Here is a 13,109-nt window from a genome sequence, read left to right as displayed (position 1 = left end):
TGTTGAGCTGATGGAATGAAAAAGGTACCCCTCCTATTTAACTCTCTCCAGAACATGGAAAACCAAACCTGGTATCTGCCCTGACTTGCCAGGAGAACAGGAAACCAAATCCAGTTGCTCCCATGGGAGACTACAAAGGGCCTGGCCTTGGAAACATAGGAAATTAATTTTACAGTTTGGACAGACCAATCGTGTCCTTATACATTTGGCTTTCAATTTTTTCTTCAGCAGGTGCCTACTATAACTAAGATAACATATTTTTGCTTTCATAACACGTTCCCAACTCTACTCCTGCCTCATACTTTCTACTGTAACACTCGATAAAGTCAATTCATCCATAACATCATGGTTGCGTTGTTGTGCAATCCCGTGTTATGGAAAAATCGCACTTTAGAAACAGTGCTTAAAGTGTTGGCACTGTCATCGCATTTCAGACAACACACGTTTTAAAAGTTTGCATTGTAGAAACAGCATCCCCCAACTCATCAATCACATTACAGCAAATTTCCATTGATGAAATGGACATTATAACAGACCTCACTTTCTCCTCATTATAACAGACCAGCCTGTAACTGTTTATTACCTCTCAAACTGATTAATCCTAATCTTGATTTTTAAATTCTCATCATTGCTTTCAAATCCCTCCATGACCTCACTCCTCATTATCGCTGCAACACCTTCCAACTCACTAACCTTTCAAAGACATTTGTGCTCAACTAACCTCAGCATCTTGAGCATCTCTAATTTTAAACACTCAAAGATTAATGGCCTGGCCTCAATGCTTAGGTCCTAAACTTTGGAATTCCTCCCATAAGGCTCTCTCTCTCTCAAACATATTTTTTTCTCCTTTTAAAGCCAACCTCTTTGACCTAGATTATTGTTGAATCCCGAATACTCCTGTTTGTAGCTCAGTGACAAATTTTGTTTTAAAATGCCTCAGTGAAGCTCCTTGGGATATTTGTTGAGTTAAAAACATGATACAAGTAAACCTATTGCTGTATCAAGATTCTGCCTTCTGATCCTATAAACCCCTCATAATGAGAGCTAACCAACTCGAAAATGTGCTTATGGTTAACCAGTAAATTGGAGACATTTGGTAATAGTAGACAATGGGCATTAGTAAGAACAGGAGTGATAGACAAGAAGGGTTTGCTGTACAGCAAGGCACGGACAACAGGGCTGCATTTCGAGGGATAAAGAATGAATTTCAATTAAACCTGGGATACAGATAGGGCTTTTCCCAAGGGAAAATCGATTGGTTGTTGGAGTAGATGTGAATTCCGATCCTTAAATGTTTTTAAAGGATTTAGATTAGATTCCTTACAGTGTGGAAACAGGCCCTTTGGCCAAACCGACCCTCTGAAGAGTAACCCACCCAGACCCATTTCCATCTGACTAAGGCACCTGACCTGCACATCTTTTGGATTGTGGGAGGAATGTGCTGGTCAGGTGAATTGGCTATGCTAAAGTGCCCGTAGTGTTAGGTAAGGGGTAAATGTAGGGGTAGGGGTATGGGTGGGTTGCGCTTCGGCAGGGCGGTGTGGACTTGTTGGGCCGAAGGGCCTGTTTCCACACTGTAAGTAATCTAATCTAATCTTTGGATTGTGGGAGGAAACCAGAGCACCCAGAGGAGACCCACGCAGACACAGGGAGAATGTGCCAACTCCACACAGACAGTCACCCAAGGCTGGAATCAAATCTGGATCCCTGGCACTGTAAAACTGCAGTGCTAACCACTGAGCTACCATGATGCCCTAACACTTGTTAATATTGGGAGATGAGATATTGTTTTATGGAATGCTGTGAGATATTTAACTCAAAGTTTGTGGATTGCTTTACAATATCTCAGATGCTGCAGTGGAATGTATAACATTATGTGGCATTCTGGAATTTGTAAGATGTTGTAGCACTGAAGAGGGTGCAGAGGAGATTTACCAGGATGTTGCCTGAACAGGAGAGTTTCAGTTATGAAGGCAGAATGGACAGACTGGGGTTGTTTTCCTTAGAATGGAGAAGATTATGAGGGGACATGATTGATGTAGAAAATTATGAGGACCATAGGTAGGGTAGATAGCAAAAGACATTTCCTCTTGATGGAGGAATCAGTGACCAAGGGACATAGATTTAAGGAAAGGAGCGAAGGTTTAGAGGAAATGTGTGGAAAACCTTTTCACCCAGAGGCTGGTGGGAATCTGGAAATCTCTGCCTTTAAGTGTGGTTGAGGCAGAAACCCTCTTAACTGCTTTAGAAATATTTCGATGTGCAATTGTGATGCCAAGGCTTGGAAGGCTTTGGGTCAAGTGCTGAAAAGTGGGATTAGAATCTTTAGGGTATTGTTTTTGACCAGCACAGATCTGATGGGCTGAAAGGACTTTTTCTGACTACAGATCTGACTGCTGTCAAGATACAATCAGAATTTTCACAGCAAATTGGCTGGAAGCCCCTTTAGTAAGGTGGAAGCTCTTAGGAAACAATTATATTCAATTTTGCAGTAACAGTGAAAAGTTTGGTGTGCTCTTTATTTGTTTGCATTTTTGATCATTTGTATTGCCAACTGAATACTGATAAAGTTTCAAAACCTACAGAACCACTTAGCTCAGCGGGGAACTGTTTCACCAGTTTGTTGAACAATTTTAAGAGATTTTTTTCACAGGATTATTTGGCTTTGATGTTATTACCTGATTAGGAGTTTGTTTTGTTGTTTCTATAATTGATTGGCCACTTGAGGGTGATTTAACTTTTAAGTTTCTTTACATGCCTAGTTTAAAGGCATGCTTCCTGAGACCTGCTATGGCACTATTTTCCATTCATGGAATGTGGTCATTACTGGCTAGGTGAGCCAGTTATTACTTATCCTAAATTGCCCAGGAGAAGGCAGGGGTGATGAGCTGCTTTCTTGAACCATAGCAGACCTGAGGTTGTAGGGACACCTAGGTTGCTATTAGGATGGGACTTTCAGGATTTTTACCAAGTAACAGTGGCAAAATAGCAATATAAATCAAATTAGGAACTACATGTCACTTGGAAGAGGCAGCTTGCAGGTGATGGTGTTCCTATGCATATTCTACACTTGACCTTCTAGGTGGTAAGCATCACAGATTTGGACGATACTGCCAGAGGAATCTTGGTAAGTTACAGTCACGTCATTTCTGATGAAGGGCTCTTGCCTGAAATATTGTTTCTCCAGCTCCTTGGATGCTGCCTGACCTGCTGTGCTTTTCCAGCACCACACTCTCAACTCTAATCTCCAGCATTTGCAGTCCTCACTTTCGACTATTTTGAAGGCCATTCTACCATTGTGTATCAGGTTGAAGGGAATCCATGTTGAAGGTGATGAACAGGGTGATAATCAAGTGAGCTGTGTTGTCCTGGATGATGTCAGTATTGTTGGAGCTTCACTTATTCAGGGAAATAAGGAAAACTCCATCATACTCCTGATTTGTGCCTTGTAGGTGGTGGATGCATTTGGGGAGATAGGAGGTGACTTACTCACCACAGAATGCCTAGCCTCTGACCTACTCTTGTAGTCAAAGCATTTATATGGTTAGTTCAGTTCAGTTTTTGTTGAATGATAGCTACCAGGTTGTTAATCATATTCACCAATGGTAATGGCATTGAATATCAAGTGGTGATGGTGGTGTGAATGCAATTTGCTAATTATTAACTCGAGTCTGGATAGTGTCTAGATTTTGAATATATGGCAGGAATATGCGGAGGAAGCTTTGGTGTATGACTGAGCATGGTGGAGGACACAGTGGATAGTTTGGTGGGATAGGGTGAGGGCTGAGATTCAAAAGTGTTACATTCATCATTACAACTGTACCAATGTCACTGTCACCTGAGATGGGCACTGGGACATTCTGGCTGCTCACTTCACTGTCTGGCCATCTCCAGAGTGTTGGAGCCAATTTCTTGCTGGGTCCCCAACTTAACAGAATGCAAAATGGTGGGAAGGGAGCCTTTCACAAAGGAGATGGTTCTGCCAAGATATGAAGCTTTCTGGCTTGACCTTCATGTCTCCTCCATGATATTCTTGCCATGTGTCATTGAGCTTGCCATTGTTTAACTGACACAAGCTATGCTGATTCAAGACTTGCCAGACAAGCCTGACTGACATAAAGGTAGTGGGAGTTGTTATACAGATGGAGCTGTGTTATTGTTGTTAGGGTTCAGGTAAAAGCTGTCCCCATGTCTTCAGATGATGCCACTAAGGAGTAGCAAAAAGATATGAAAGAAAAACGAACCAATAATTGACTTTCTTCTTTATTTTTGGGTGCACTTTGTTGGTAATGGTCCAGGTAGGAGAAATCAGTGCTAGAGATACTCCAGATGGAATTGGCTAGGTAAAAATGGAACAGGTACCAGTGTTTCTACACAATGTTGATATTAAAATTCCTAATAATGATAAACCACACTGTATACATTAACTGGAAATAATCTTTATCACTTATACAAAGACATACCTCACTCCAATTTCCAACCTTCCAATAAACATCATCCAAGCTAACTTCAGGTGCAAAATCATCATAGTCTTCAGTCATATTGGAGAAATTATTCAGTCTATTTATAGTTGGAATTTTCTTCAAAGGCAATTTTGAGGGAGATGATGGTTCAACAGCTGACAATTTACTGCCAATGGCTCCTGTGAATTTCACCCATTCTGAATCTGTTGTACCAACTCCATTTGAAGTTGTAAGCTCAGGATTATGTTGTAGGTTTGTACTGTTTTCATCATTAGGATTTAGACCAGGTGCAAGAATGTCAGTATGGTTAGAAAACCGCTCTGGATTCAGCATTCTGTAAAGTTTCATTCTTAGCCGCTCCATTGTTGCTTTAAATTTTGGATCTATTTTTAACCTTGGCAAACCAACCTTTCTATTTCCATAACCTGGAGAAGGCACACTTACACTCGGCTTGATTAATTGTGTACTACCAGGCTTTACTGTACTCACAAATGTTGTCTGTGGACTAGTGGATAACATTGATTTCTCAGTATTGATTGGGACTGCAGTAGACTTCACAATTTTATCATTGTTTTCATCTGTTACGATACCAGCCTGAGGTTCTTCTGTAAATGGAAAATGTTTAACAACCTCTTCTGTGGTAATGTGGTCATGGTCTGAGACACTGTCATTTTCACCAGTAATATTGTGAGTCTCATTAATATTTTGTATTGTGTCTGTAATGTTTCCAGCTTCAGAGATCCTCTTCCTGTTGACAGTATCACTCTCATTGGTCAGATTTTGGTGAATAGCAATAAAGTTGTCATCATACGATGCATTGCAGTTTTGCTGTTTTGGGAAAGGCTTGTCTTGCACATGTATTTGTTTGTTTGTAGTGGTAGCCATAGTTGTTACAGGGCTTCTGCCAGCAGCTGTTGGCACTGTGATGTTGACAGGAAGAGGCTGCTTAGTGGTCACTCGTTTGGGTTTAGGTTGAACTTTTGAACCTGAATGATTAGGGCCATATTTAGGCCTCAGCCGACCAGGGAGATCTTTGGGATATGTTTTACCATCTTTGGGCTTTCTTGGAGGGAACAGAATTTTCTTGTTGTTAGAGCAGTGCCGTAAGCCACATAAACTTTTCACACTTGGCTTTTTGGAAATATTGCAGAGTTCTTTATTATTCCAAGTGCATGTCACATTCCGTGTGCGGAATCCACCTCCACATGTAACTGAGCACTGAAAAATAAATAGCAAAGATCAAAAGGGATCACACAGTGCAGCCAAAATATATATCAGCACGCAAGGTATTATGAGATGAATTAGCTACCATGGGGAACAAATAATTGTTTTTTTCACTTGTTATCCTTTAGATTTCCACTCACATTAAAAGACAATTTAGAAAATGTTTTTCTTTGCTACGTTACATACTCACACCCAGTTCCTAAATCCAGTGAATTTTCCTTGGTCAGTTTCTCAGCATTTAAAACTAACACAACTATATTCCTCCTGAATAACAGGCTATAAAGAAGGCCATGATGTGGAGGTGCCAGTGTTGGACTGGGGTGGACAAAGTCAGAAATCACATGACACTAGGTTATAACGTCAGAGAGTCATAGAGATATATAACGCATGGAAACAGACCCATCGGTCCATTTTGTCCATGCCAACCAAACAACCTAAACTAATCTAGTCCAACAGGCTTATTTGAAATTACAAGCTCTTTTGTCAGGTGAAGGGACTACGCTCTAAACATTTGTGATTTCAGATAAACCTAATGGACTATAACCTGGAGTTGTGTGACTTCTGACATCATAAAGAAGGCAGTTGCTTTTGTATGAGGTAAAAACAATGACTGCAGATGCTGGAAACCAGATTCTGGATCAGTGGTGCTGGAAGAGCACAGCAATTCAGGCAGCATCCGAGGACAGGCAAAATCGACGTTTCGGGCAAAAGCCCTTTAAGGGCTTTTGCCCGAGACGTCGATTTTGCTTGTCCTCGGATGCTGCCTGAATTGCTGTGCTCTTCCAGCACCACTGATCCAGAAGTTCCTTTTGTATGTTGGAGCTTTAAAGCTAAAGCAGCTACTATTTCTCAATTTTCAGGATAAACAACAATCCCTCTCTTGATAAACTTTCACTAAACATCTCTACACCAGTATTGGAAATAACTAAACACAGCAAATGATGGAATTACACAAAAACTCTGGCAGTATCTGTGCTGAGAGGAAGAGTCAATGTCTCAGGTCTTAGTTTCCTTGAATATGACCCACATGACAATGAATGGATATCAATTATCACTGCTGAGTGGTCCCAACTTCGTGAACTAAAATTTCAAGTGCAACATTTAATACTTTTAGGCTAGTGAATCATAATTGATCACACTTGGTAATATTGCATACAGTTCTGGTCACTATATGACCAGAAGGATGTGGATACCTTGGAGAGAGTACAGAACATGTTTACCAAATATTCCCTGATATGGGGCATATCAGCTATGAAGCAATTTTGGATGGACTGGGTTTGTTTTCACTGGAACACAGGAGGCTGAGGGGCGACCTGATAGAAGTTTATAAGATTGTGAATTACATGGATAGAGTGGAAAGTATGAGGCTTTTTCCTGGAGTAGACGGATCAACTACTAGGGGACATAGGTTTAAATTGTGGCAGGGAGAAGTTTAAAAGAGATGTGTGAGGTAACGTCTTCACACAAAGGCTGTGAGTTCCTGGCACATGCTGCCAGAGGAGGCAGTGGAAGCAGACACAATAGCAGCATTCAAGAAGCACCTGGCTGAATACATGAATAGAAAGGGAATAGAGGGATATGCACCCTGCAAGTGAAGACAGTTTTAGTATGGAAGAGCAAATTGTGTCAGCGCAGGCTTGGAGGGCCAAAGGGTCTGTTCCTGTGCTGTATTGTTCTTTGGTGATTGTTCTTGATCTTTGTACTATGTACGACTGAAAGCCTTGACTCTCCCAAGCAGTGACAATGCTGGGTGCTCTGCAACTGTACTAAAACAAAGCTGTTGCACATTTCTGGTCTCCACTGTCAAAAAACATGTGCAGCGCAATGCTCCATGGGGAAATCTGTTGGAGTGTAGGAGAGTCAGGGATTGAGAGGAAATACTCTCCTTTTGTGACACTAGCTATTACATCCTGACTAGTAACATTAAAGGTCCCGTCTTTGAGAGTGGGTTTCTTACTGGACGAGTGAATGTGTGAGTAGATGAAAGAACAAATCAATAAAAAGGGTGAACAGATATGTGGGTTAGTGGGTAGATGAGTGGGAGTGGGCAGGGCGCGAAGGTAGGTGAAGTGGGTAAGTTCATAAGGTGGGTGAATAGGTAGGTGGATGATGTGGGTTATTTCCACCGCACCCATCTTTACCTGACCCAACTGCTACTATACAGTCTACCTATTTACTTCACCCACCGTGCAGGTGTAGCTGTTGAGCTAATTCTCTTTGCTACTCTTTGCCAGATTTCCTGTGATGAGGGAGATTTGCTGCATTATAAAATGGAAAACCAAACCTTTTCAGGTAAGCGGGCAGTTTTCTGACTGATTAATGTTGGACACAGGGGCTCTGGCATTGTCCTGAAGGTTTTGACCAATGTCAATCAATGCACTGATATACATTTGATTGACATGGCTAGCTAGTGTTAATAAAAGGTCAACATATTCAGATATATTCTAAAACATGTCCAGGACAGACTTTCTTGCCCAGAACATCAGAAATGATATAGGCAGTACAGTTGGAGGTGATGCACAAAAAGGTGTGGGGAAAAACCCACTTCAGTGAAAGGCATAGTATTCATAGCCACATCAAGGTGCAAAGGGGGCAATAGTGAGAGAAACAGCCATGTTCTGCTTCATTCTTCAGGGCTACGCCTTGGCTAACCTGAGTCAAACTGCCTGATTTAAAATTTAAGCAAAGCTTGGCAGTTAACTGTCAGTCACGATTTAACTGGTCATTCTCCATGGCAATCTTTTTATCGGTTAAGAGCTTGCTTGCCAACCAATTAAGACTCCCCTCTCAGAGTGTAAGTGTAGATTGCCCTTTACATTGATGTGCGCAGGGCAAAGAGCTTTGACAAAATATGTTGTTTTTTTCAGCAATACATTCTGCGCAATCAAGAAATTTATTTGAAATTGCATTAGTGGAAAGTAGAGGAATAATCTAATTGAGGTTTTTAAAATCTTTCTGCCGCATGGTAAGGTAGAAATGGTGCAATTATTTTTCCCCCATGACACTGCAAATCAAGAAACACAGTCTTAAAATTAGAAATGGGTAATTAAAAGAAAAATCTGAATACACTTTTCCTCATAAAAAGGGACGGTCCATCAAACCATGTGATTTCTAGGTCAAATGAAATTTTCAAGAATGACATTGATAGATTTTTATTAGATAAGGATGTCAAGTAATGAGCCAAACAAAAATCCGAGCTCAATTTAATTGCAAAAGTGTCTCAAGGGCTGTGAATAGACTATTCATAAGTTAGCTTCTGATTTAGTGAAAGTCATTGGGAAGGTTAAAATGAATGGAGCGATTTGGGACACAGCAGCACAATGATCACCAGTAGGTCAACAGACCAGCTTCCACTGGAAGAAGTTTGCATGTTCTGAAACTAAAGGATGTTTATTTTTATATACAAAAATTTAGGATTGAATCATACATTATTTTTAGTTCAGCCCAAGTTGCATTGCATTTTTTTGGAGGGTGTTTTGCTGTGAGGCCTATCAGGTTTTCTTGTCAGTCTTAATCCCATCTACCTAATTACTTCCTATGGCATCTTTCATGCACAATTTATGCCATTCTTACCACACATCCTTCCCAGAACAACTCACTACTCTGTGGATATATGCCAAAACACTGGTATCCCTTGCGCTCATGCCACCTTTAAAATCCCATTGTGCACCTGGACAGGCACTGTCCAGCAACCTTGCACAGTTTCTAACATTTGCCCCAAACATGGCAGCCAGAGGAAAATCATTGCCCTGCTTTACTGGATGAGGTGGTACTAATGTAGGACCTCCTCCTCCTCCCGGAATGGCAGCGGAGGCCACAATACCATGCCATGCCAGTCTGGTTCAAGATGGCCACCCAGGTTAAAGTAGTCTCAGTGAACTGGAGGAATGCCCAACACTATAGGAAGAAGGTCAATAGCTTTCTCCACTCTGCCAGTGTAAGTGGTGCCACTGTCTTTCCAACACTTCACACTCACTCTGAAACTTATACCAAGATCCCATGAAAGCTCAAACTCTAATACTTTCATTAATACCTGCATTATCTCCCTTCTCTCGTCTGGCACCCATCCAAAATCCTAACATCAATGACTATGCATGCCTTCAGGCTTTACAAGCCAGGCAAAATTTCATTGAAATGCACTTCCAATAGCTGAGATCTGGGTACAACATGCAATCATGGGCTGCAAAATCTTCATGATACCAAAATTTGGCTTGCATTGTCCATTGGGTGATTTTTGCATTGACGTTTTCTGTCTGTAAAAAAAAGGTCATTTTGTCTTTGTTTGATTGCTTGCCTACTTGTCATGTTCTCCTACTGGACAATGACAAGCTGTGGGTCTATGTTGAGCACTGAGGACAGGCTAGCACTGACTTAGAGGGTGTTCAGATGGGATGCAGCTAAAGACAGGTAAACTGTGTGCAGTGACTCAGGTGAGAGAATGTGTGTGCATGGGAGTATCAGTCATGCCAGTCAGTTATTTGCTGTGGGCCGAATAGTTTTATGGCTCTTATGTTGCCAGTGAAAGACAATGCTGGGTGACCATCACTGGTCCACAGTAGTTTCAGAGATGGCACAGGCTCAAGGGATGCCAGTATTTGAGTGTTGCATTGTTCTGGAAAAGGAGTATGCTAAGATGGGGCTTTAACTGGTTGTGACAGATGCTATGGAGACAGAGTAGGTAGTTAATGTGGTGATTTTGGTAAGATATGGTGAGACATTCGCTCGGCCTCATCACAGAAATCACTCCAAAAAACTAAATTCAACTCAAATTAACAAATGTAATATTTAGCCTTTGAGGTTTAAGTTGAACCAATCAAAACCTTTTAAACATATTTTGAAATTTTAATTAGCAGTCAATTTGCAACTTTTAATATTCTGGGCTATTAATTTACTTTAATATTCCTTAGAGACAACCAATAAAATGACACCAGTTTTAGTTCATCACACACTGCCAACTTGTTTTTAATAAGAAGTCATCCAGTTCTATAATCGGGAGATATCACAACTCAGGAATCATTCCAAGCTTCCTCTCCAAGGCTATTCTGGTTTCTTTGAGTTTGTGCAAAGTTAAGGGTTCAGTTTGCTTTACATTTCTTGGTCTGTGCCAAAAAAGACTTCAGACGCTGGCTGTTTACCAGTTTTGAACAGCACAGTACAGTGATCCTGCCCTGAGCACTTCCTTTTCATCTCAAGAGAAATAACATTGACATAAGTCACACTTTATTATTGAAAAGAAGTTTTCAATGACAAACTTGAAGCTGAATACTTTTAGTTGTATGGCTTTTCACACAATCGTTTCTTTTTGGTATATTCAGAGCATTCTTTTAGAAATTCAACGTTCTTAGTTCTGAGGTAATTTTTCTCCCCAAATTTGAATGAGTATAGAGAAATAATTTCACTTGATATCATATGGTAAACTATAGGTGGTAGATCTGATTTAAGCAGTCATTTTGCATGCAGCTTACTATCCAATTGATTGATCAAAATTGATCATTTTTAACTTCGCAGTAATATAAACTAGTGTTGTTGTTAGCATTCCGCATTCTATTTCATAGAATTTGCCATAGCACATAAAACTTATCAAGATAGATGTAGAGAAGTTGTTTCTCCTTGGGGAGAGTCTAGGACCAGAGAGTGGTTTTCAGAGTATGGGGTCATTCAGTCAACACAGGGATTAGGAGGAATGTCTTTCTTAGTACCTGTGCAGGGAATTTTGTGCCTACATTATGCTGTGCTATTTATAATCACAAGACTTTGCTTTGAATCCATGAAGCTCACTGCTGGAGTGGGGCCTCTCTACAGGATGAGTGAAAAATTGTTCAACTTCTGTCATATGCAGTCCAGAACATGATCACTCTAACGTCTGCCATCAAGCTACAGGGCATCCACTCAGAAGTTGAGTTTCAAACCACACATGTGCATGCAAGAATGGGCCTCAGGCTAAGCACCCAGAGCATAATCAGCCTGTACTAGCAGCTCCCACTGCGCAAAATTTCTTATCAAATAATCACAACAAGCCATCGGACAATGTGGATTAATTTCTACACCTTGGAAGTGACCATCCAGAAAGGACGGACATCAACAATTAAATTCAACATTGCCTCCAGTGTGCTAGCACACCTTTGGCCATCTGAGCAATACAGTGTTTGATGAAAAGACCTCAAAACTGGCACAAAGTTCATGGACTATCGCGCAGCAAAGATACTTGCCCTCCTAATGACATGACAATGGACAGTAAATGCCTCAAATCTTAACATCATCATACCAGAAAACATAAGAGCAGAAGTAAGCCAGTCAGTCCATTAAATCTGCTCCACACTTTCAATGAGTTCATGACTGATTGGAAAATCCTCAACTCCATTTCCCTGTTATCTAAGATTACAAAGGGATCTTTATCAATTGGGCCAATGGACTGAGGAGTGTCAGATGGAATTTAATTTGGATAAATGCAAGTTACTGCACTTTGGTAAAACAAACAAAGGCAGGACTTATACAGTTTGTGATGGGGTCTTGGGGAATGTTGTAGAACAGAGATATGTAGATGTTAAGGTTCATAGTTCTTTGAAAGTTGTGTCATAGTTAGACAGGGTGGTTAAGAAGACATTTAGCATGCCTTCATTGTTCAGACCATTGAGTATATTATTTGGGATGTCATGTTGGGGTTGTATGGGATGTTGGTGAGGCCAGTTTTGGAGTACATTGTCCAGTTGTGGTCACCCAACTATAAGAAGGATACTATTAAATTGGAGATGGTTCAGAAAAGATTTACCAGGATGTTGCCAAGACTGCAGTTTGGAGTTATAAGGGTAGGCTGGATAGCCCGCGACATTTTTCACTGGAGTGTAGGGATTTGAAGAATGACCTTAGGATTTATAAATCATAATGGGCATAGATAACGTGAATAGCAAAGGTCTTTTCCTTAGGCTGGGGGAGTTCAAATCAAGGGAGCATATTTTTGAGGTGAAAAGACAAAGATTTAAAAGGGACCTGAGGGGGAACTTTTTCACACAGGGGGTGGCACATAGGTGGGGTGAACTGCCAGACGAAGTGGTAGATGCAAGTACAGTTACATCATTTAAAAGACATTTGGATAGATACATGAATAGGAAAGGTTCAAGGGGATATGGGCCAAAACCAGTAAAGTGAGACTTGTTTAGTTTGGGAAACCTGGTCAGCATGGACAGAAGGATCTGTTTCTGTGTTGTATGATTGTATAACCTTAATTCCCTTGCTGATTAAAAACCTGAATATACTTAATGGGCCAGACTGTCTGAAGGATAAAATTCCACAGATTGACAACTGTTTGAGTGAAACAAAATTCCTCCTCATCTCCATCTTGACTGGATGACTCTGAAAAATGTCCTCTGGTCCTGGACTCCCCCTGCAAAGGGCAAAAACCTCTCCCCGGCAACCCTGCTAAAT

General features: G+C 40.8%; 1 protein-coding gene and 1 long non-coding RNA gene across 2 annotated transcripts in view; one reads left to right on the top strand and one right to left on the bottom strand.

Moving 5' to 3' along the window:
- adamts12 (ADAM metallopeptidase with thrombospondin type 1 motif, 12) overlaps positions 1–13,109 on the bottom strand; it is a 569,649-nt gene that overhangs the window by 83,344 nt on the left and 473,196 nt on the right. Inside the window, exon 19 of the mRNA XM_043680588.2 lies at positions 4,464–5,681. Within this exon, the coding sequence (XP_043536523.2) occupies positions 4,464–5,681 (1,218 nt within the window). The remainder of the gene's footprint in view (positions 1–4,463; positions 5,682–13,109) is intronic.
- LOC148152205 (uncharacterized) overlaps positions 5,022–13,109 on the top strand; it is a 51,647-nt gene continuing 43,559 nt past the window's right edge. The window contains exons 1-2 of the long non-coding RNA XR_015758067.1: positions 5,022–5,150; positions 7,922–7,979. This is a non-coding gene — a long non-coding RNA (uncharacterized LOC148152205). The remainder of the gene's footprint in view (positions 5,151–7,921; positions 7,980–13,109) is intronic.

Source organism: Chiloscyllium plagiosum, unplaced genomic scaffold, assembly GCF_037043375.1.
Source record: "Chiloscyllium plagiosum isolate Xiang-an unplaced genomic scaffold, Cpla_swu_hap1 HiC_scaffold_1, whole genome shotgun sequence".
Taxonomy (NCBI): domain Eukaryota; kingdom Metazoa; phylum Chordata; class Chondrichthyes; order Orectolobiformes; family Hemiscylliidae; genus Chiloscyllium; species Chiloscyllium plagiosum.
Note: the sequence above shows the minus strand (reverse complement) of the source record. Positions and strands in the feature narration are given on the sequence as shown.